This window comes from Peromyscus leucopus, chromosome 7 (genome assembly GCF_004664715.2).
Source record: "Peromyscus leucopus breed LL Stock chromosome 7, UCI_PerLeu_2.1, whole genome shotgun sequence".
Classification (NCBI taxonomy): domain Eukaryota; kingdom Metazoa; phylum Chordata; class Mammalia; order Rodentia; family Cricetidae; genus Peromyscus; species Peromyscus leucopus.
Window position 1 is genome coordinate 113,064,028 of NC_051069.1, and position 19,565 is coordinate 113,083,592.

Sequence of the window (19,565 nt, forward strand, 5' to 3'; positions counted from 1 at the left end):
CCCCATCCCCGCCTTAGCAAGGACAGAAGAGCTGGAAGTGGGTTCCTTAGGGTAATGAGAGGGCACCAGTGAGTTCTCAGGTGAAGCACTCAGCGAACAGGCCTCTGAAGGCAATGCCTCCCTCCTCCTTCCCTGGAGCCTCCTCCAGCGCAGGGTGGTGTTGGCAGCCACCCGAGGGTTCCCTCATCCCTCCCTGGTTCTCACCTTTCCAGCTGCACTGGAAGGCTGTCTGGGCAGGGCCTCAGGGCCCAGGCCAAGGGAGAGGAGCGGGGAGCACAGCACAGGCTCGCAGCCCGGTGCTGCTGAGGCCCTGGCTGGGCTGCGGTCTCTTGACAGATAGCTGGCTCCCTGCCCGAGGGCACACCCAGGAAAGGTGACATGGTGGCAAATGTCTCCAGGGCAAGCCTGAGACACTTTACAAAATAGCTCCGTGGCTGAAGCCAACTTGGAAAATTCCAGGGCAAAGGAAATTTACCACAGCTCAGGGATAGCCTGAGCGTGGAGGAAAACATCTAGACTTTTATTTGGGGTGCTAAGAACAGGAAGACCACAGCCCTCCGCACAAAGGAAGGACTCAGCCAGGCCCATGGGGGAGTCCTTTAATAGGATGGCACAGACAGGAGACACAACAGGCCAGCGCCCTGCTTCAGGCCCAGGCGCTTCGCCAGCAGATGCAATGGCCTCCCCACCTGGGTGTGGGCCGCAGGGTGGAGAGGAGGTGGTTTAAAAAACACAGCTGTACTAATTCTTGACTTTCACAGAAAAGAGGAACTTGGGAGAGCAGCTCACTGGAGAATTTACACAGAGCCGAGTCTGAATGCCCACCCCTGGAGGGGCTGAACCTCCAGCCTCCCCGAGTCGTCTGCACTCAGTACGGGGCAGACAGCACACGGAAGGCCCAGGCCAGGCCAGAGGAACATGCTGACTTAATAGCTGTCCTCCCTTGCCCAGCTGTTAGCATTTCTACACTATGTACATTGTTGTGCTTTAGTGCCCCCACCCGAGCCTCGGCCTGAAGCTCAGGGTGGAGGGGGGACCTCCGGACCACATTCAGCTGGGTGGGAGCACCAGGCCCCCAAAGGCTGGTGCTCAGTTTGGTTCTGAGACTTCCAGGCTCAAGCCACTGGGGCTGCAGACCGAGAGTACGGAGCCAGCCTTGCCAGCCAGCTCTTCTGAGGAGAAGCAGGAACAGAAGGGTCAGTGCTGGACAAGATGCAGGCTGGGCGGGAGCAGGCAGGGGAAGGACAAGTGCAAGGCCATGAGTCTGGGGTACAGGGTTGTGCACACAAGGCTGTTGGGGCCTGCAGGGCACCTTGCAAGAACCATTCTGTAGCAGTGAGCTTGATGGAGGACGGGTGTGAGGACCACTGGCCTGGGGCCCCTTGGAGCACAGGGCTGCTTCCAGTTCATCAGGGGCTGGCAGTGGCAGGCCCCAGCTCCGGGGGTGTGCATGAGGAGATTCAGGGAGAACCACCAGGCATCCTGTGGGGCTGGGTGAGAAGGGAAGGCTGTGGTGATAGCTGTGAGTGTGTCCTCGCCAGGCCAGGGGTTAACACAGGGTCAGTTGTTCTCAAAGAGCGAGAGCAGGTCGTCACTGCTGTTGGTGGGGAGGTCGGGTGGACCCAGGTAGGAGAGCAGTTCGTCAGGATTGGTCAGTTCTGGGAGCAGCTGAGGACAAAGCAAACACATTAGCAGCTTTGCTCTCAGACCCTGCGTGTCCAGGAGCCACGCTGTCCTGACCCCAGGCCCAGTGGGGATGCTAAACTGCCCTTCCCCTGCCAAATGCCGAATGCCTGAGTGAAGCCACCTGCCTGGATAAAGCTGCCTGTGTCTCCCCAGGGACGGCTGCTAGAGGACAAGAATAGCTCAAGACATGCTTCTCAAGCACCAGGAGCCAGGCTGTACAAGCGGGGGGCAGCTGTGCACCAGAGACGCAGGGATCTCCAGTGTCGTTCCCAGGGGCCAAAGCAGATGGGAGAATTCCATGCCCTGGGCTTTCTGCCCTGGGCTGCCCCTCATCTTCCTCGTGCGGAAGGAACTTCAGTGAGTTTCTATTGTGGTCCAGGGACAGCGAACCCACTATCCTCCATGCTGATGCTCCCACCCTGCCTGTGCTGTCAAGATGGCCACATCAGGCTGGACGGGGAGGACAGTGCTGTGGGCTTCCTTGGAGGCTTCGCACAGCCAGGCGACACAGCCTCTAATCTCAGGGCAGGTCAGCCATTAACCACACATGGGGACGTGGCACCCCAGGGCTATTCCAGGCGTCCAACCTGTGTGACTGGCTGCTCTTGGGTGACACTATCTGAGCCTCTCCTGAAGGTTCCCTGTCTTCCCTTCTATGAAGCAGGGTGGGCAGACCCGGGACCGATGCACAGAGAGCCCCTGATAGCTCCCACCCCAGCACAGGACGGGCTACTCACATCCAGAGCTGGTTCGGAGGCCTCCCCTGCCCCAGTCATACTGGGGGGCCCCATCATGCCTGTGGCAGGATTGAAGGCCAGTTCGCTGATGGGCCCTGTGTTTGCTTGGCCCAGGGGCTGCCGGGATGGAGGGGGAGGATGGGGATGGTGTAGCTGGGAGCCTGGGGTGGGCCCGAGGTTGGGGGTGTGCAGCCCTGGTGGTCCAGGATTGTGGGCTGGGTCCAGGTGGCTTGCTGGTGCCATCTAAGGATGGAGAGAAGAACTTGTTAAAACAGCTCAAGGACTCCCTGGGGTGACTCCTACCGCGGGCGCCGGGCACAGCACTGACCTGGCCTGGGAGGCAGGGAGCAGACTTGTCTGCAGTCAGGAGGCTGCCGGGAATGTCAGATTGGTAGGACATGGGGGGTGGCCCCTGTGTGAACTCAGCAAGGTTTGGGGTGGTGGGTGTAGCAGATGGGAAGGATTCTGGGAAGGTTCCAGGCCCCAGGAAGTTGGAACCTACAAGAGGAAAGCCATGTCAGAAAGCTCAGTTTGGCAGAGATGCCAGGTGAGGAGGGTGGAGAGGGCATGACCCACTGTGAACGCCGGTTCTCCCTTTCTTCCCATCACTGCCAGGGGCTCAACCTGTGGCAGCCCTAGGAGGGAAACCTCAGGTGACAGGATGGGACCCACCACAACAAAGAAAGTACATATGCAAGTGTGGGGCCTCGAGGGGCACCCCCAATGGGGCCAGTCCATTTTGGCGACAAGTCCATAGCAGTATTTCAGTGAAAAGCCTTACTCCAAACCAGAGGAAAAGGGAAGAAGGCTCGCTACCCTGCCACAGATGGGACCTGAGGAAGGGCACCCTCTCAGCATGGTGCTCCTAACTGTGTGGCGGCAGCGGCGGCGGCGGCACAGCCACAGGCAAAGGCTGATGTAGAGAGAAGTCATGTGTCCAGGGTCACCTGAGGTTCAAGTCCAGGTGTGCCATACTCACCCTGGCTGGGGTAGTCGCTGGGGGCAGGGGCCGAGGGGGGCTGCAAAGGGGCAAAGGGGGCCGCGCCTGGGCCCAGGGCCGCAATCATCTCCATCACACTGGGCATGAGCACATGGGCAGGGCTCACAGTGCGGCAGCGTTTCAGCACTGGCCCATCCGGCTCCTCCTTGATGTGGAGGTCAGGCTTCACAGGCACTGGCTTCCAGCTGCACGTGGGGTCGATGGTGATCTCCTCATAGTCTGAGCTAAGCAGGGACAGGCAGGCACTGGTCACTTGCCATCTGCCCAGCGCCTGCTGCCCAGCTCAGATGTCAGGAAGTTTCCAACCCGCCCCTGCACTCAAACACTGCTCCCCAGACCTTGAGGGTTCTCCGCAGGTGTGTGGGTGGGCCCTGGCCTGGAGGGGAGCTGCTTCACCATGGGAAGGAAGAGCCTCCTCCTCCTCCTCCTCCGCCTGCTCCTCCTCCAGGCCTGCCCTCTGGTGGCAGAAGACGACACTTACTTCTGAATGTAAATCAGGATGCCCAGCATGTACTGGTCCACCTCTAGCCCCTCCAGCAATGCCGTCTTGCTGTAGAAAGCAAAGGAGACTGACTGGTCAGGAGGCCCAGCCCAGGTGGGGGCAGGTCCTGTCATTTCTCCACCTCTATCACCTGTGTGAGGTGACACCGTAGGGACCCCTGTGTGTGCATCAACTGTTCGCGGTACGCGTCAGGTGAGTCTGGATAAACCCTTATGGTAGTCCAGTGGAAGGGGATGCTGTGCAAGGCCATCTAGGAGGAGGTTTCTGCCTTGAAATGGGCTACTCTGGTCTGTGCTGGGGACCACTTCTGAGGCTATTCCAAGTTCCGCCCTCTAAGGAAGTGGTAGTTCTCCCGTCATCAGACATAAGACTGACTCACTTGCACACAGGGCACCTCCAGGTCCCCCGCTCACAGTTGAGCTGTAAGTAGGACTCCAGGTCAAAGCACTGTAGAGAGATAGGGAGATGGGTCATTCTTCACCAGGGGTCAGCAGAGGAGGCTGCTTAGACCGTCTTCTGGAGAGTGTGACTTATCTGGGTGGACAGTTCAGGTATCAGGTTTCTACTGCATCTTCATGGGCTCAGTTTGGGATACCCCAAGCAGTGCTCCCCAGCACCGCCACATCCCAGGGTCAGGCAGCTGTAGGGAATCTCTCGGCTCAGGACAGTTGTTAAAAGGAAAAACTAGGCTAAGGATGCAGCTTGGTGGTAGAGTGCTTGCCTAGCATGCATGAAGCCCTAGGTTCAACCCCCGGCACCACCTCCAAAAAAGAGGTTGCTTACAGGACAGAATAGCACATAACACTGTGCAACCATCCGGAGCATGCAGTCTTGGCTAACACTGGCTGTTCCTGCAGGCTGGAACTCTAAAGGTAAGAAGACTGCACCCATATCCTTATACCTTTTAAAAATGGAACCCCACAAATACAATGACCAGCAAAAATAGAGGGAAAACCCGCACTGGGTGTGGTAGCATACACCTTTACTTAATCCCAGCACTGGGGAGGAGAGGCAGGTGGATCTCTGCGTTTGAGGCCAGCCTAGACTACATAGTTTTCCAGGACAGTCAGGGCTACAAGTCACAAACATACTTTTATAGGAAAAACTGTGATGTTTCACAGGAGCAAACTGATTTCAGGGAAGGAAGCAAGGCAGCCATGCCCCTGGGGTAGGGTCTGCCTTTTTGGTCTGATAGCCGAGAGACTCAGCTTCCGTCTGCCAAAGAGGACGAGGCTGAAGTCAGCACAAAACATTCTTTTTCCCAGAACTTGTGCAGGGCTGTCTGCCTGCAAGCTTGGCGCTTGGGAGGTTGAGGCAGAAAGATGAGGAGTTCAGGTTCATCCCCAGCTACATGGTGAGTCTGAGGCCAGCCTGTGATACATGAGACCCTCTCTCAAGGGGGAAAAAATCTGACACAGATTCTCACTATGTATCCCAGACTGGCTTCACATTTGAGACCCTACTGCCTCAGCCCCCTGGGTTCTGGGCTTATAGGTGTGTATTATGATACCAGGCTCAAAACAAAGTTGTTGATGAACATGTTTTTATCTGAAGCTATTACTGGGTACAGCTATGGGCATCACTGTGTCTGTCTCAGTTGGGTAAATGCCGGAAGTAGAAGCCTTCCTGTGGATCACGTGTTCTTTCTTTTTAGTGCTACTAAGCAGTTTTCTCAGTTTCTAGTTTAGATTCCACTCAATCCCGAGTCAGTCTTCTGGTTGCTCCACAAACTCTAAGTATTTTTCTAAATTTATTTCTTTGTATTTTATGTACACTGGTGCTCTGCCTGCATGTATGTCTCTGTGAGGCTGACAGATCCCTTGGAACTGGAGTTACAGACAGTTGCGAGCTGCCATGTGGGTGCTGGGACTTGAACCCAGGTCCTTTCAAAGAACAGCCAGCACTCCCAACCACTGAGCCATGTCTCCAGCCCCTCAAAATATTTTAAGGGCAACAGATTCCAACACAGGTCTGGAGGACCACGCACCTGTATGTGGCGACAGTCGTGACCGCGGGCTGGGAGCTGGATCCTGCGGAAGGTGATGGGGCACTTCAGGGACACCTTGATAGCCGTCTGCTCCACCCCATCCTCGCCATTGGGCCCAGGGGTGCCAGGGATGGTGCCGCTACTGAAGTTCCGCTTGACTGACATGGACAGGGAAAGGACTTGAGTAAAGGTCTCCACCACTCAGGCGGGGCACTGGTGTGCTAGCCAGGGGCCCAGACACTCATCAATCACTGTCTCCAAGGCGTGCCCCTTGGGCACAGCCATCAGTCTGAGAGGAAATGGCCTCTGTGCCACACAGCAGGGTTCAGCCTGGGACAGCCCAGATGGCTGAGGAGTAGGGACCACTCACTCTTGGTGATGCAGTGCTCAGCTGGCAGGAGGCGCTTCTTGAGGAGGCCCTGCAGCACCGAGCGGACGGACGGACGGTGGACCAGTTGCAGCACGAAGAGGTGGGACTGCAACAGAGGAAGGCTGTCACGGGGAGAGCGGGGGACGGGGGGGGGGGGCTGTCACGGTGAAGGCAGGGGGCGCTGTGGGGGGCAGCACACGGCTCGGAGGGTTGCTGTGCAGGAGAGGGGGGGGCCTGTGGAGGGCAGCACACGGCTCGGGGTGTGTGCTGTGCAGGGAGAGTGGGGGGGGGGCTGTGGCAGCACACAGCTGGGGGGTGTGCTGTGCACGGAGAGGGGGGGGCGGGGGGAGGGCTGTGCAGGGAGGGGGGCTGTAAAGGGCAGCACACGGGTCGGAGGGTGTGCTGTGCAGGGAGAGTGGGGGGGGCTGTGGGGGGCAGCACACGGCTCGGGGGGTGTGCTGTGCAGGGAGAGTAGGGGGGGCTGTGGAGGGCAGCACACGGCTCGGGGGGTGTGCTGGGCAGGGAGGGACGGCTTTAGCATGGAAGGAAGCCAGGCCGGCCACCTTCCTGGCAGCTGGTCCCTCCCAAGGGCTGACACACAGGCAGGGAGCTTCTCTACTTCTTTGAGCCTCACACGGGGGCTCTGAGCTTGGGCCACACTCACTACCTCACGCTCTGCGGGGCACTCTGCTCCAACCACTGTCTAGCTTTGCTCTTCTGTCAAAACACAATCACCTCAAGTCCCTGGCACGGTCCCCTGCTTATCACATCCACTCTCCTGACAAGACATAGTATCTGAGCCATCCGATCTCCAGGCCCCTCTGTCATGGTGCCTCCTGATAACCTGCAGCTCAAGGTCTACTTGGGATCTGACCCACTGGGACCTGGTGAGGCCCAGGCCAGTGCAGGTGGACCGTCTTCCATGAGCTTCCTGTGCTCGGTGTCTCTGACATAATTACCAAGAGCATTAAATCTGTTCAATGTAATCTAACTGGGAAACAGGGTGGATTTAACTGGCTCCCTTTTATGAAAGGGCAGGACATATTAAAATAGAAAGGGATATAACACCTTGTTCTTCAAGGATAAAGACCCTCCCCCACAAGCTCCCAAGCCCATAGGAGAGCTGATGGTCTGGGTGGTGACTCTGCTGGCCCCAGTCTGAACCCCGACAGACCCTACCCACAGCCCCGCAGGCTACCCACGCAGCAGCAGGCGGTAACGGTGATCTGGATGGTGTTGCGACCTGGCTGGCACACGTGCTTCAGGTAGAGGGGCTTGTGCGAGGTCTTGTTGTCTCCACGCTCGATGCTGAGGGGCGTGGCGTTGACGCTGACCTGCACGGATGCTGGCCAGTTGGTGTTCATCTGCCGGTCCTCGTGGTGGTAGCACTTGAACTGCAGCTCCAGGTCAGGCCTGGCGGGAAAGAGGACCATAGGAGCCCGCACCATGCAGGCAGGGCCCGGGGGTCCAGTGGCAGCGGGACTCACCTCAGCATGAGGGTCTTGTAGACAGAGTCTCGGAGCTGGAAGACATGGTTGCTCACAGCCAGGTTATGCTGCAGACGGAAGGGTTCCAGGACCACTCCATCCCGGACTGGGAAGGTCAGGCGCAGCTCATCACAAGGGCCACTTCCTGAGGGCAGAGGAATGCTGGCCATGAGTTTGGCACCTTTCCAAGGGATCGTGGCCCTCAAGGAACACTTCTGTGCCTACAGCTCCAAGCCCTGACCCAACCCCTGCCGGAAACTCTCAAGAGGGCTGAGACACCCCCACACTGGGGCTCCCATAAGTATCTCTCCTTAGAACGTGGGCCCATGGTCCGCATGTTCTATCCTGCCTCGGTCATCCAGCAGTCTGGATCACATTCTGAGCAGACACAGGACATGCTTCCAACCTAGAAAGCACATTCAGAATGGGCCACCTGCCATCGCCCTATGGTGCAACTCTAAGTTTTAGGATGTTAGCTTCTTCTGCAGGAATCTCCCTGAAGTAGAGGTTTGTAGCTAAGGATGGGCATCTGAGGGCTCATTTCAGGTGCATAGACATCTTCTGCTTTGATGAAGCTGGGTCTTGGGCTTTTCTTTTCTTGAGGTATAGCAATCATCCTTGGTCTTCCAAGGTCCCTGTAGGACTCTCCCGAGTCCTAATTACCCCCAGCCACCCAAGCCTCACGTTGGCTGTTGTCCTTAAAATAAACACTCACCAGAGGGGGATGGATGCAAAGAGCTGAGGCCTGGCTTGAGGTCAGGCAGGAAAGGAGACTTGACTTCCTGGCTTGGGGACATGTAGGGAACATTGCTGCTGGGCGTCATGGGTGGTGTGGGATTCCCCGGCAGTGGGGAGCTGGGGTAACCAGGGATGGAACGGGAAGGCTGTAGAGGTTGAGCATAAACAGTCAAAGCAGAATGGCAGAGCAGGAGGGTCGTCTGCTTACGGAGCACCCCTGGAGTACTGGGCAGGGCACCTACACTTCCTCCTGCCCGGGTGCCCTCTTTCCACACGCCCACCCTGTGAGCCTCCCAGCCCATCCACCCTGCCCAGCCCCGTACCCCACTCAAGCCAGGCTGGCTGTAGCTGATGCTGCCCCCGTTGAAGCTGGCGCCCTGCCCGTTGAACTGCTCTGTGGGCTGTGGGAAAGAAAACTGAGTGTGCCTGGGGGTCCGGCCTGCCCTCACTGACCCCTAGGCCTGACTCTAGACTCTGCACCACACTCAGGTGCTGCTCTGCGGATCGGCTACACGCCCCACCATCTGTAAGAAACGTCACTGATGTCAAATGTAAAAGTTAATAAATACTACAGAAACAGGAGTGAGCCTTCAAGCCGGGACGAGCTAGAAGATGGGAGCAGTCCATGCTCCTTCTTTGTCCCCCTTCTCTACCTCATCACGCCACTCTACCCACCCAGGCTCCCAGTGAGGGAGGCTCTTCCTCCTCGTGCCCAGATAGGGTGCACGGCCCTCAAGGGCCTGTCTCTTAGACAGGAGTCGGGATGTGGGGGTGGAGGGTAAGGGAGTGAACTGGAGAGTCCCACAGAGGTGGTCAGAATGGCTTGGAAGCCTGCTTGATGCTCCCTACACGAAATATCCACAGGGAAATACGCATGTATCCACCACAGAGCCAGACTGGTCACCCCAGAGCTGTTCTGGCACTGACTAGAACTCCCCGGCCGACCTGCCCAAAGGTCCCCACGGAGTCCTGTGACCCTCAACCCAGCACAGGCCCATGGGAGTCAGTCCTACCTTGTAGTGCAGGCCCGTGGGCCCAGGTGCAGACAGGGACTGGGCCATGCCCTGCTGCAGGGGTAGCCTGTGTCCGGGGTAAGAGGAGGCGGGGCCAGGAGGCTGCCCAGGGCCTGGAGCATACTGGGCAGAGCTGGCTGCATACTGGCCTCCTTGCAGATACTGCTGCCCAGGGTACACCTGAGAAGACGCAGATGCCCAAGGAGAGAGAGAGTTATGGGGGGGGGGGGGGACACAGTTTGCTGTGTGTGCATGCGTATGCGTGTGTGCGTGAAAAAGAGGGGTCTTCGTGATCCTCCTGGGCACAGATAGTTTCTCTCCCACTGCAGAAGCCACCCTTATCATAAAGCTGAGGGCACTTGGATAGAGGAATCATCATCTAGGACCCCAGGCTGAGCAACCAAGACACTCACCTCTGAATAGGCTCTCTTGACCCCCTGTCGGGGCAGTGGCTGGGCCTGAGGAGGCCCAGGGTAGCCATGCTGAGGCAGTCGCTGTCCTGCATACAAGGGTGTCATCCCTGCTGCCCGGGCAGGGTTCATGGCCATGGAGGAGAGGCCAGAAGGGCCCATCATTCCTCCCATGCCAGAAGGGTTCATGCCAGGGGGTACACTGGGTCCTCGGGGACCTCCGTGCTGCAGAAACTGGCTGTTAAAAGACTGTCCAGTCCCCATCTGAGAAGAGAAAAAAAGAGGGGTGGTCCAGATCCCATTCTCCGCTGTCCCTGCTGTCCCCTCTCCTCTTCTGCTCCTCTCTTTCAGTGGCCTCGTGAGGTCCCAGCACAGTCCACACTTGTCCCCAGAACCCACTGCCTTGCCAAGTCCACCAAGCCCACCCATACTCGCCACCACATGGAAGGGGCTGGAGGGGGCCTCACCGCTCCATATTGGCTTAGCTCTTGGCTCTGTTTCTCTTGCAGGGCGGCTACAGTGGCTGTGGCCGTGGCCGTGGCCGTGGCCGCGGCAGCAGCCATAGCAGCTGCAGCTGCTGCTTGTGTGAAGTCTGCCGAGGGCCGCGCAGCATGCGAGGGAAGGCCCAGGCCTCCGGGGCCACCTGCATACCTGCAGGTGATAGAGGACTGCCTCACTCTCTACCAAGGCTCGCTCTGAGACACACGGCACGCGGGGGAAGCAGCAGGCAACATCCAACCCCCTGGCAGCACCTGCCAGGCGGATAGCTTCAGGGCCCTGGTTGGTGAGGGGGCCCTGCTTACCCAGTGGTGAAACTGGATCCCCCAGGGTATCCCCCGCGGCCATACACGCCTTGCTGTCCGTAGCCCTTGCCAGCACCGCCTTCGGCAAACGCCTGCTGTCCCAGGCACTGCGGGGAGGTCAAGGCAGAGCTGCCACCTGCCACACCAGGCATCATGGAGCCACCAGGGGGGCTTCCTGCAGGGCCCATGGGGTTCCCCAAAACCTACAAGGAAGTGGGAGTCACTAAAGAGAACCGGCCAAACCACTGTCTTCGCGACATAGCTCTGAAGTGCTAGATGCCGAGGGAAGCCTAGCAGGCGGGGGAGGATCTGGGGTGGGAAGAGTGTGGCTTTTCCCAGTTCTGACTAGGGAGCCAGGGAAACACATCCATGACAATCAATGCGGAAGAAAGGTACCTAGCGACGGGAGACCCTCAGGAAGCCCCATCCTGTGCTCCAGCCAGTCCCCTGGGCCCCTTGTTCTTGGAGCCTTAGGATGGCAGAGGCACCACCCAGAGGCACCACCCAGAGGCACCACCGAGGCTCTGGATCTCAGGGCTAGGAAAGGGGGGGCCCAGGCGCACACTCACCTGACTCTGTGTTGCGTTGCCAACTCCCCACACAGTAGTGACCACGGACAGGGACCCGGCTGGCTGAGTGGCAGTCTGTTGCCAAGGCACAGACTCATATGCAAATGAACCATCACTACAGAGAGAGTAGCTGGTAAGGCAGGGTCAGAAGGCCCAGGGCTTGCTAGAGGCAGGCCACAGAAGCCCACACTCACCCGTGTGGCGCAGGGGGCAGGGCAGGTTTCATGGGGTTCATGGGGTTCATTGGTGATGGAGCAGCCTACAGGCCCAATGTGCCGAAATTTATCTGGGAGTTGCTGCTCCGGCTGCTGGACAGGAGTGAGAGGACAAGAGCTGAGACGCAGCAGGAGCCCCGTGCGGGAGCATGGATGGAGCCAGGGCGGTGGAGTTGGCTGATGTCTGCCCAGAGGCCAGTGCCATCTCAGGCCATTGGACCAAGCCTGGAGAAGGGCTTTCTGATTTCTTTCCACACACCCTTTCCCATATCATATGCCTATAAAGCCAGGAACCCCTCAGCAGGCCCCTGGAGTGGAGGCCAGAGGGCCGATCAGGGTAGCACCTACTCCAAGTCTCACCCACCGTGGGCAGCCCAGAGACCTGAGAAGGAGCAGAGCCAAGTGTCCTTTGAGGCAGGGGCTGGGAAGGTCAGGAGGCAGGTGTGGAAGAGTAATCCATCCACCAGCTTGGCCTTGGGGAGGCTGTACCGACACCGCTGAGGCAGGACACAGGCGCCAGTCCCGCTCCTGGGTGGCAGCTTCTTCCTATCGAGAGGACGGCAGAAGGGCTTCAGGCCATGGGACCTTCAAACTGACCCAGACGACTTGAGGGGAGCAGGTGTGCGTGTGCGCGCGTGTGTGCGCGCACTTGAGACAAATATGGGCATGAGGTCAGGGCCACGCGGGCAATCCTGCCCCCCCCCCCCCCCCCGACCCATCTGTGGCACCTGTGAATTCCCAACAGGCAGTGACATACGCAGTTTGACAGGTGTGTCTGGGTATCCACAGACATAAAGAAAGGCCCCTAAGTTGTCCAGCCAGAGTGAGAGCATGCTAAACCACATCTACAAGATGGGACCACCTGGGCTTCATTCTCAGGAAACAGCAGCAGTGGCTGATGGATGGGGAGGATGGCAGCTCACGGTGTAGTTATTGAATCAGAGTGACCACGGTGCCAGGAGGCTTCCAAAGTTATGTCTCCCACACTGCCACAAGCAGGTTCCTTCCTCACAGAGCCTCATTCCCTCAGGTCCTCACATACCCTGAACCACCCGCATGTCTGCCTCCGCCTTCAGAAGAGAGGCACAGAAGCCATGTGCTGGGCACTTCTCAGGGAACCCTTGGGGAAGTCCGGGCGCTTCTGGCTTGAACCCCTCTGCCTTGGTAAGGGCTCTGTGATGGCCACATGTGCCTTTTGAAAACATGCTGAAATCTGGTGATCTCCCTCTTGCCACTCAGCATTCACAAGCCTCTTGTCTAGGGGAGCAAGGGATGAACCCTCTCAGCCCTGGGACAAACAAATCTGTGTGCTGACCAGGGTCCTCACTCAGAGCTCACCACAGACCTGGAGGCTCTGCAGAGCCAAGCTACACACACAAAGTCCCAGAGCAGGCAAGAGAAAGCGAGGAAAGGGAACTGTGACTTGGCCCTGCCTGGGCAGCCTTAGGCTTCGGGTGGTCCTCCCCACACCCAGTACCAGGCTAGAAGGGAAGAAAGCTAATCAGCGGCAAAGAAGCCCCACCCACAGGAGTCTGGCCCCTCACCCCCAGAGGCAACCAGACTTGATTCTGGCCTTTCCCTAACCAAGTCCTGCCTAGGCAGCAGAGAGGCCAGAATGTGCCAGCTTGGCGGCAGAGGCTGGCATCTCTGCTGCTGCTGCCTGATCCTAGGAGGGTGACCTGGTGGGAAGAGGACCTTGTCAACAGACAAGAAGTCCTCCCAAGACCTGCCATGTGGGGCCTGGAGCAATCAGGTGGATGTCAGGAATTAGGATCTAGGTTAGAGGACTTAAGAAAGAAGCATGACTTGATGGGAGAGAGAAAAGATGCCACACAAACGCTCCCAGAGGCACCAGAGCAATGCGGTGGAGGAAGGGCCTCTCCAACCAGTGGTGCAGGAACAACTGGAGTTCTATCAGTAAGCAAAGAAATGATGTGTGTGTGTGTGTGTGTGTGGTAACTCAAGCTGTAGCTGGATGGCAGAGCATTTGCCTAAGTTCAAACAACTACTGCAAAAACAACAAGCAATTCACACCATCTATCAGAATGAACTAGGTCCTGGGTTTAAATCTAAAATAGAAAACTAAAATGTTAAGAGAAAGGGAAAAGAAACTCTACAGCATCCAGGCTAGGAAAAAGTTCTTAGACTTGACACCAAAAGGCATGATCCATAAAATAAACTTGGCTTTGTCAAAATTAAAATCTTTTCTGTGAAAGATTTGCTAAAAGCAAGCCACCTGTTCCAAATGAGGTGGCATCTAGAATATATAACAAATTTTAAATTATTAGTAAAACAAAATCCAAATAGAAAAATCAGCAAAATACATGCACAGACTTCTCCAAAGAGAACATAGATGGTAATTAATCCAAGAAAAAGTGCTCAGCATCTTGTCAGGAAAACACAGATTAAAACACAAGGAGGCATGATTGTACATCCAGAAGAACAGCCAAGATCAAAAGTGACATCACAAAATGCTGGCAAGGAGAATCTAGACCTCACACACATTGCCCATGGGAACGTAAAATAAATGGCACAGCTACACTGGAAAAGTTGGCCATCTCTTATAAATTCAAGCTTGCCGCTAACAGTACAACCCAGGAACTCTACTCTGGGCAAGGAGCTCAGAGAAATGTCAACTTAAGTTCACAGAAAAACTTGTATGTGAATGTTTATTTGTTACAGCCAAAGACTGGAAACAGTCTAGGTGTCCTTCAGTGAAGGACAGTCACATCAGTGTAGGACACCCACAGCCCAGATGCCAGAAGGAACACACTACTGCTAGCATACTACAACCTATTAGAGATGAATCTCCCAGAAACTGTGCTGAGTGCAAAAAGCCAATCACTGGTGCTGTATTATATGATTCCTTCATCTGCCAAAATTAGGGAAACTGTAAACAGGTTAACGGTGACCAGAGGTTAAATGAAGGGTGGGGAGGATGATCTTCCATGTCTATAATTTCAGTAGAAGGAAGATGGGTGTGGATATAAACCCACAACAGGAAGGCTCCTCCCAACTGTAGCAATGTGCTGTTCCAGAGTGATGTTGTACTACAGTTTTGCAAAATGTTACCATTTGTGGGTAGAGATACAAAGAATCTCTCTGGGATTTTTTGTTTTAATTTTTTATTTTTTTGTTTCTCCAGATATGGTTTCTCTGTAGCTTTGGAGCCTGTAGTCCTGAACTCACTCACAGCCTGTCTCTGCCTCATTAAAGATGTGAGCCACCACTGCCGGGACCTCTGTGAGATTTCTTCTTCTTTTTTTTTTTTTTTTTTGGTTTTTTTGAGACAGTAGTTTTGGTGCCTGTCCTGGATCTCGTTCTGTAAATCAGGCTGGCCTCGAACTCACAGAGATCCACCTGGCTCTGCCTCCTGAGTGCTGAGATTAAAGCTGTGCACCACCACCGCCCCGGCTCTGTGATATTTCTTACAACTGGATACAGCTATAATTATCTTACAACAAAACCTTTAGCCAAACAAGGGTATGGCAGCCCATGCCTATAACCCTAGCATTGGGGAGGTAGAGGCAAAATGATCAGGAGTTCAAGGCCAGCCTTGTCTAGATGAGTTCTAGACTAGCCTAGTGTAGTGGTGCCTACAGGAAATCACAGCAACTGGGAGACAGAGAAGGGTCATGAATTCAAGGCCTGCCTAGATTACAGTGAGACCCTATCTTAAAATAAATAAATAAAACTTGAATTACATAATAACAAAACCACATCACCAGTTAACAGCCAAGCCTTCCCTCAAAAAAGCTATGGTAATCCAAAGCTGGTTCGGTTGGCCAGAGCCACTCTGCTGTCCCGAGCACAGGGAAGGACCCAGGCTGGCTGGGAGGCAGGCAGGTGAGCCCTTGCCACATTTCAAGTCACCTAAGCCAATAACACTCACCATCAGGGCATCCCAGTCAGCTGGTGTGACAGGCTGCGGGCCCCACCCAGGGTCATTAGAGCAGGCTGGGTCCTGAGCCTTGCATTTTTAACACAGTTTGAGAGACTCTGATCTAGGAAGTGCAGAGTTGGGGAGAAGAGAGAAGGGCAGGTGTGGGGTGGGGAGGCACCCACAGGAGCCTTGTACATCACATGGGCCTGGGGAATTCCACCCACAATGCTTCTCTGCTGTGGACGGAGACCACAGACATTTCCAGTTCCCCCTAAGCATGCCTCTCTACAAGGACTTCCTGCCAAACTCCTGAATTCATACCTCAACAGACAGGGCTGAGACTCCAGATCTGGTATCCTGCTCCTGACGACAGGGAGAGATTCTATGAATGCAGACCCTCCCCCCCCACCTCCAAGGCAGGGCTGGGAAGGAGGCCTGAACTCCCAGTGTGCCACCTGCGGCTGGAAGCCCCGGTCTCCTAACAAAGCAGACTGCTTCAAGTCAATCTAGGCGCACAGGCTTTCTAGGGGTCAGGGCATGTCTTCCTTCAGGCACAGAGCTCCAGAGAACTTGCTTTCCAGGTGTCCCAGAGCAGCTACACCACAAGTCTCCTGGCTCCATTGACCTCTACCTGTCTGAGCGGCTAAGAACAAGACCTAGTAATGGGGCCCACTCTCAGCCAACATTCCTGCACCAGGTCAGCCCTCCTCAACAGCTCACAAATCAGGACTCACTGCCTCCAAAGTTCCACAGTTAGGCTCCAACTCAAGAAATTCAACTCAAATAAACTCAACTCAAATCCCAACTCAAGTAGCTGGGATCAGCCAGGCAGTGGTGGCGCACACCTTTAATTCCAGTGCTCAGGAGGCAGAGGCAGGCAGATCTTAGAGTTCAAGGTCAGACTGGTCTACAGAGAGAGTTCCATGACAGCCAGGGAGGGCTACACAGAGAAACCCTGTCTCAAAAACAACAAAACAACCAACCAACCAACCAAACAAACCAAAAAGAAGCTAGGATCAATAGACTCCAGAGAAATGACAGTTCCAGGAAAGGGTGAGGTGGTGTAAACTTCTAGTCTTAGCCACTCAGGAGGTTGGGACAGGAAGATCATTTAAGCCTAGGAGTTCAAGGCAATACAATAAAATCACATGACATGGGGTGGCTGTGGGGAGGAGGGTAAGTGTGGCAGAAGCAGTACCTAGTATCAAAGGAAGGCTGGTTAATGCCCAGAAGGCTGCAGGTCCTGCCTGCTCTGCATGTGAGCCAACAGTAATTCCTACCCTCAGTGTGCAGACTTCAGGAATGTGCATCTGCCAATATCCAATGGCTGAAGGGGCAACCAAAACATGACCTCAGTTTCCAATGTTTAAACTAGGAATCTGGAGGCCGCTCTAGGCTATATGGCCACCTTATGTCATCAGCCCTTAAAAATCCATCCTAGTAATCAGGATGCTCCCTAAACATGCTGGGCCTGTCTCTCAGAAGTTATCCTCATTATCCCTCCAGCCTGTAACGCCCCCTGGGAGCACATCAAGAGCCTTGAGGTCAGTCCTGGTGAGTAAGGTTAAGCTTCCCTCCCTTGTTACCACTCTCAAGTGTCAAGGCATGATGCCCTTGGTACTGCCAGGACCTGGTGGTGAGTCTGTGTGCACGCTACCCACATCCACCATGGTCTTAGATCAGGTCACATGCGCTATTTGTGTCCCTGTGAAATTTTCTGCCATAACACAAACGAGTTAAAGACATCACCAAAGACTGTCTCTAACTACTAAAAGGAACCCTGGGGAGGATGGGGAGGGGGGGTGGCAAGCAGGGCAGGTGACGGAGTAAGCAAGGCACTGGGTGCTGGGAAAAGGATACCTTGAGGGAACGGCATACTTTTGGGGGCGGGCACTGGGCACCTGGGAATGATGTTCAGGGTACCAAGGAGAACAAAAAAAAATCTAGGGAGAGTAGGGCACCTACGTGCCTGAGCTTCAGTTTGGAAAAAGGTGTTCCTGTCAAAAACCTGGCCGGGGACTGACAGGTCAGCGTCCTCAGCCTAGGAGCTGCGCAGCTCCCCCTCCGGCCACCAACGGCTTCCAACCGCGCCCCCCGCCCCCATCACCCAGATGGTGAGCACGTAAGTGGGAACCGAGGGGCGCACCGTGAAGGTGAGCCTGCCCGGTTCCAAAGCTGGAACGACAGGCTGGGATGAGGGCCCATCAGCCTCCTCCGCTCAGGAGGCCCCCGAAGGCCACTTGCACCCCTGGGCCAGCCCCAACAAAGGCTCAGCGGATGGGTAAGAAAGCCCGACAGCACCGCGCAGGGGGCAGGTACCCGCAGGTGGGCGGCAGAGCCGGGCCGAGCCAAAACCTCGTCCGGCGCCTGGGACTGGCCGCACCTGCCACCGCACCTGCCGCACCTGCGCGCCCCACCGCCCGCACTTGCCTGCGGTGCCCCGCGCCACCCAGCCGCTCACCTCCGCCTGGCCCGGCCCGGCCCGTCGCCGCGGCCCCCGGCCCGCGCCGCTCCATGCGCTCAGCCCGCCCTCGGCGCCGCCCGCCGCCCCCGGGCCGCCGCCGCCCGCGCCATCGCGCCGCCGCCGCTCGGAGGGCACAATGGAGCCGCCGCCGCGCTGCTCATGCATATGCATGACGCCGCGCCGCCGGCCCCGCCCCCAGGCCAGAGCAGCGGAGCCCCGAGCGGCGCTCCGCAGGCTCGGGCCGGGGCGAGTGCGGGCCTGCATGACCGGGCTGGGCCCGGGCTGGGTCCGGGCGGCGACTAGCTGTCGCGCAGGAAGCTCTGTGCTCCCGGCCTGCACCCCGCACCCCCTCCGCACCTTTGCGACCGCGGCGTCGGAGGAGCCCCGTGCGCTTCCTGCTGCTGTCCACCGGGGCGGAGCCGAGCGGGGGCGGGGCCACCGACGGGGCGGGGCCGCGGAGGGCCAGTCTGGGCCTGGGCCTGGGCCTGGACACAGCCTGGCAGTCTAGTTGATCGTGACTGAGTACTGGCTAGGTCTCTCCGGAACCTGAGACCTCCATGGCGGCCCGGAGCATCTTAGGAGACAGGGACCGAGAAGCCCATCGTTGAAAATGAAAACCACTTATACCTGCCCAGACGAATGGTTTCTTCCTGGGGTGTCGCCTCATTCACCTCTGTTGAAATCACGGTTACGATTTTCTATGGGCTGGAGAGAAGGCTCAGTGGCTAAGAGCGTTGGTTGCTCTTCCAGAGGCCCCAGGTTTGATTCCTGGCTTCAACATGGTGGCTCACAATCATCCATAATTTGAATTCCGGAGGATTCTGTGCTCTCCACGGGCACCAAGCATGTACGCGGTGCAAAAGCATTCATGCACATCAATGATTTGAAAAAATATTTTCTAGCAAAACAAAATAGACCTGTAGATACTTTTGTCATTCTGTAAGCCTAGTAGGTACGTCCAACCTTCTGACATTGCGACATGAAGGTTGTCACCTACCAAGTCCATACCAGAGAACCAGGCAATAGGCTTAACAACAACAAATATCTCATACATTTTTAAATAGGTTTATAATTTTGTTGTTTCTTGAGAGAAGTCATTAGTGCACTGGACTAATAACGTGACAGTCCTGCAATAATATGATGACAGCTCTGGGTCTTGGCTCTGCGACTGCTAGATTAGCTCTAGGGGCAGTCAGTCCCCACAGCCCTCGGAAGAAGCATGTTAGAGGGAGAGACAGAAGGTGATGTCTCAACAGGAGTAAGGCACTCCATCAGGGAGAGTGCCAGGAGGTAAAAGCAACATCAAGGTGGGGTGATGGGATGAGGAGATCGGAAGGGTTATCTGGGGAGCAGAGCTGGTGATAAAGACACCCCAGTGAATGCAAAGGTGGCATCAGGGTCTTGATCCATCTGCTTCAGAAGTTGTGTGGGGCAAGATGCAGATTCATGGACCAGTTCAGAAGATCCATCTAAGGAGTTGGGTGCCCCCAGTGCTGACAGGGGTCAGCCTGCTTCTGCTTTAGCCACTCTGGTCCTGGCGCCGGAGGGAGGTCCACGCGGTGCTGGATACTTTACAGACACTGAGTTTGTGTTTGTTTTTTCAAGACACGGTCTCTCTGTGTAACTGTCCTGGCTGTCCTGGAACTCGCTTTGTGGACCAGGCTGGCCTGGAACTCACAAGATCCGCCTGCCTCTGCCTCC

General features: G+C 56.3%; 1 protein-coding gene across 8 annotated transcripts; it reads right to left on the minus strand.

Annotated features, from left to right (window-relative positions):
- Positions 1–582: 582 nt before the first annotated feature.
- Zmiz2 (zinc finger MIZ-type containing 2) lies at positions 583–18,299 on the minus strand. Of its 8 annotated transcripts, none has more exons than XM_028870562.2 (20): positions 18,222–18,299; positions 11,900–12,063; positions 11,497–11,607; positions 11,303–11,417; positions 10,734–10,936; positions 10,398–10,581; positions 9,934–10,194; positions 9,521–9,700; positions 8,831–8,908; positions 8,485–8,653; positions 7,770–7,914; positions 7,485–7,695; positions 6,283–6,388; positions 5,913–6,070; positions 4,305–4,372; positions 3,905–3,973; positions 3,403–3,647; positions 2,752–2,921; positions 2,424–2,666; positions 583–1,668 (listed from the first exon to the last, which is right to left on the minus strand). In XM_028870562.2, the coding sequence occupies exons 3-20, from the start codon at positions 11,544–11,546 to the stop codon at positions 1,561–1,563; spliced, it is 2,763 nt and encodes a 920-aa protein (XP_028726395.1). In that variant the 5' UTR covers positions 11,547–11,607; positions 11,900–12,063; positions 18,222–18,299; the 3' UTR covers positions 583–1,560. The 8 variants fall into 8 exon arrangements, with proteins under 8 accessions (XP_028726395.1, XP_028726397.1, XP_028726398.1 ...); XM_028870564.2 differs by lacking the exon at positions 18,222–18,299 and adding an exon at positions 17,862–17,929 and having other exon boundaries at positions 10,734–10,840; XM_028870565.2 differs by lacking the exon at positions 18,222–18,299 and adding an exon at positions 17,862–17,929 and having other exon boundaries at positions 8,485–8,551.
- Between the last annotated feature and the right edge of the window lie 1,266 nt (positions 18,300–19,565).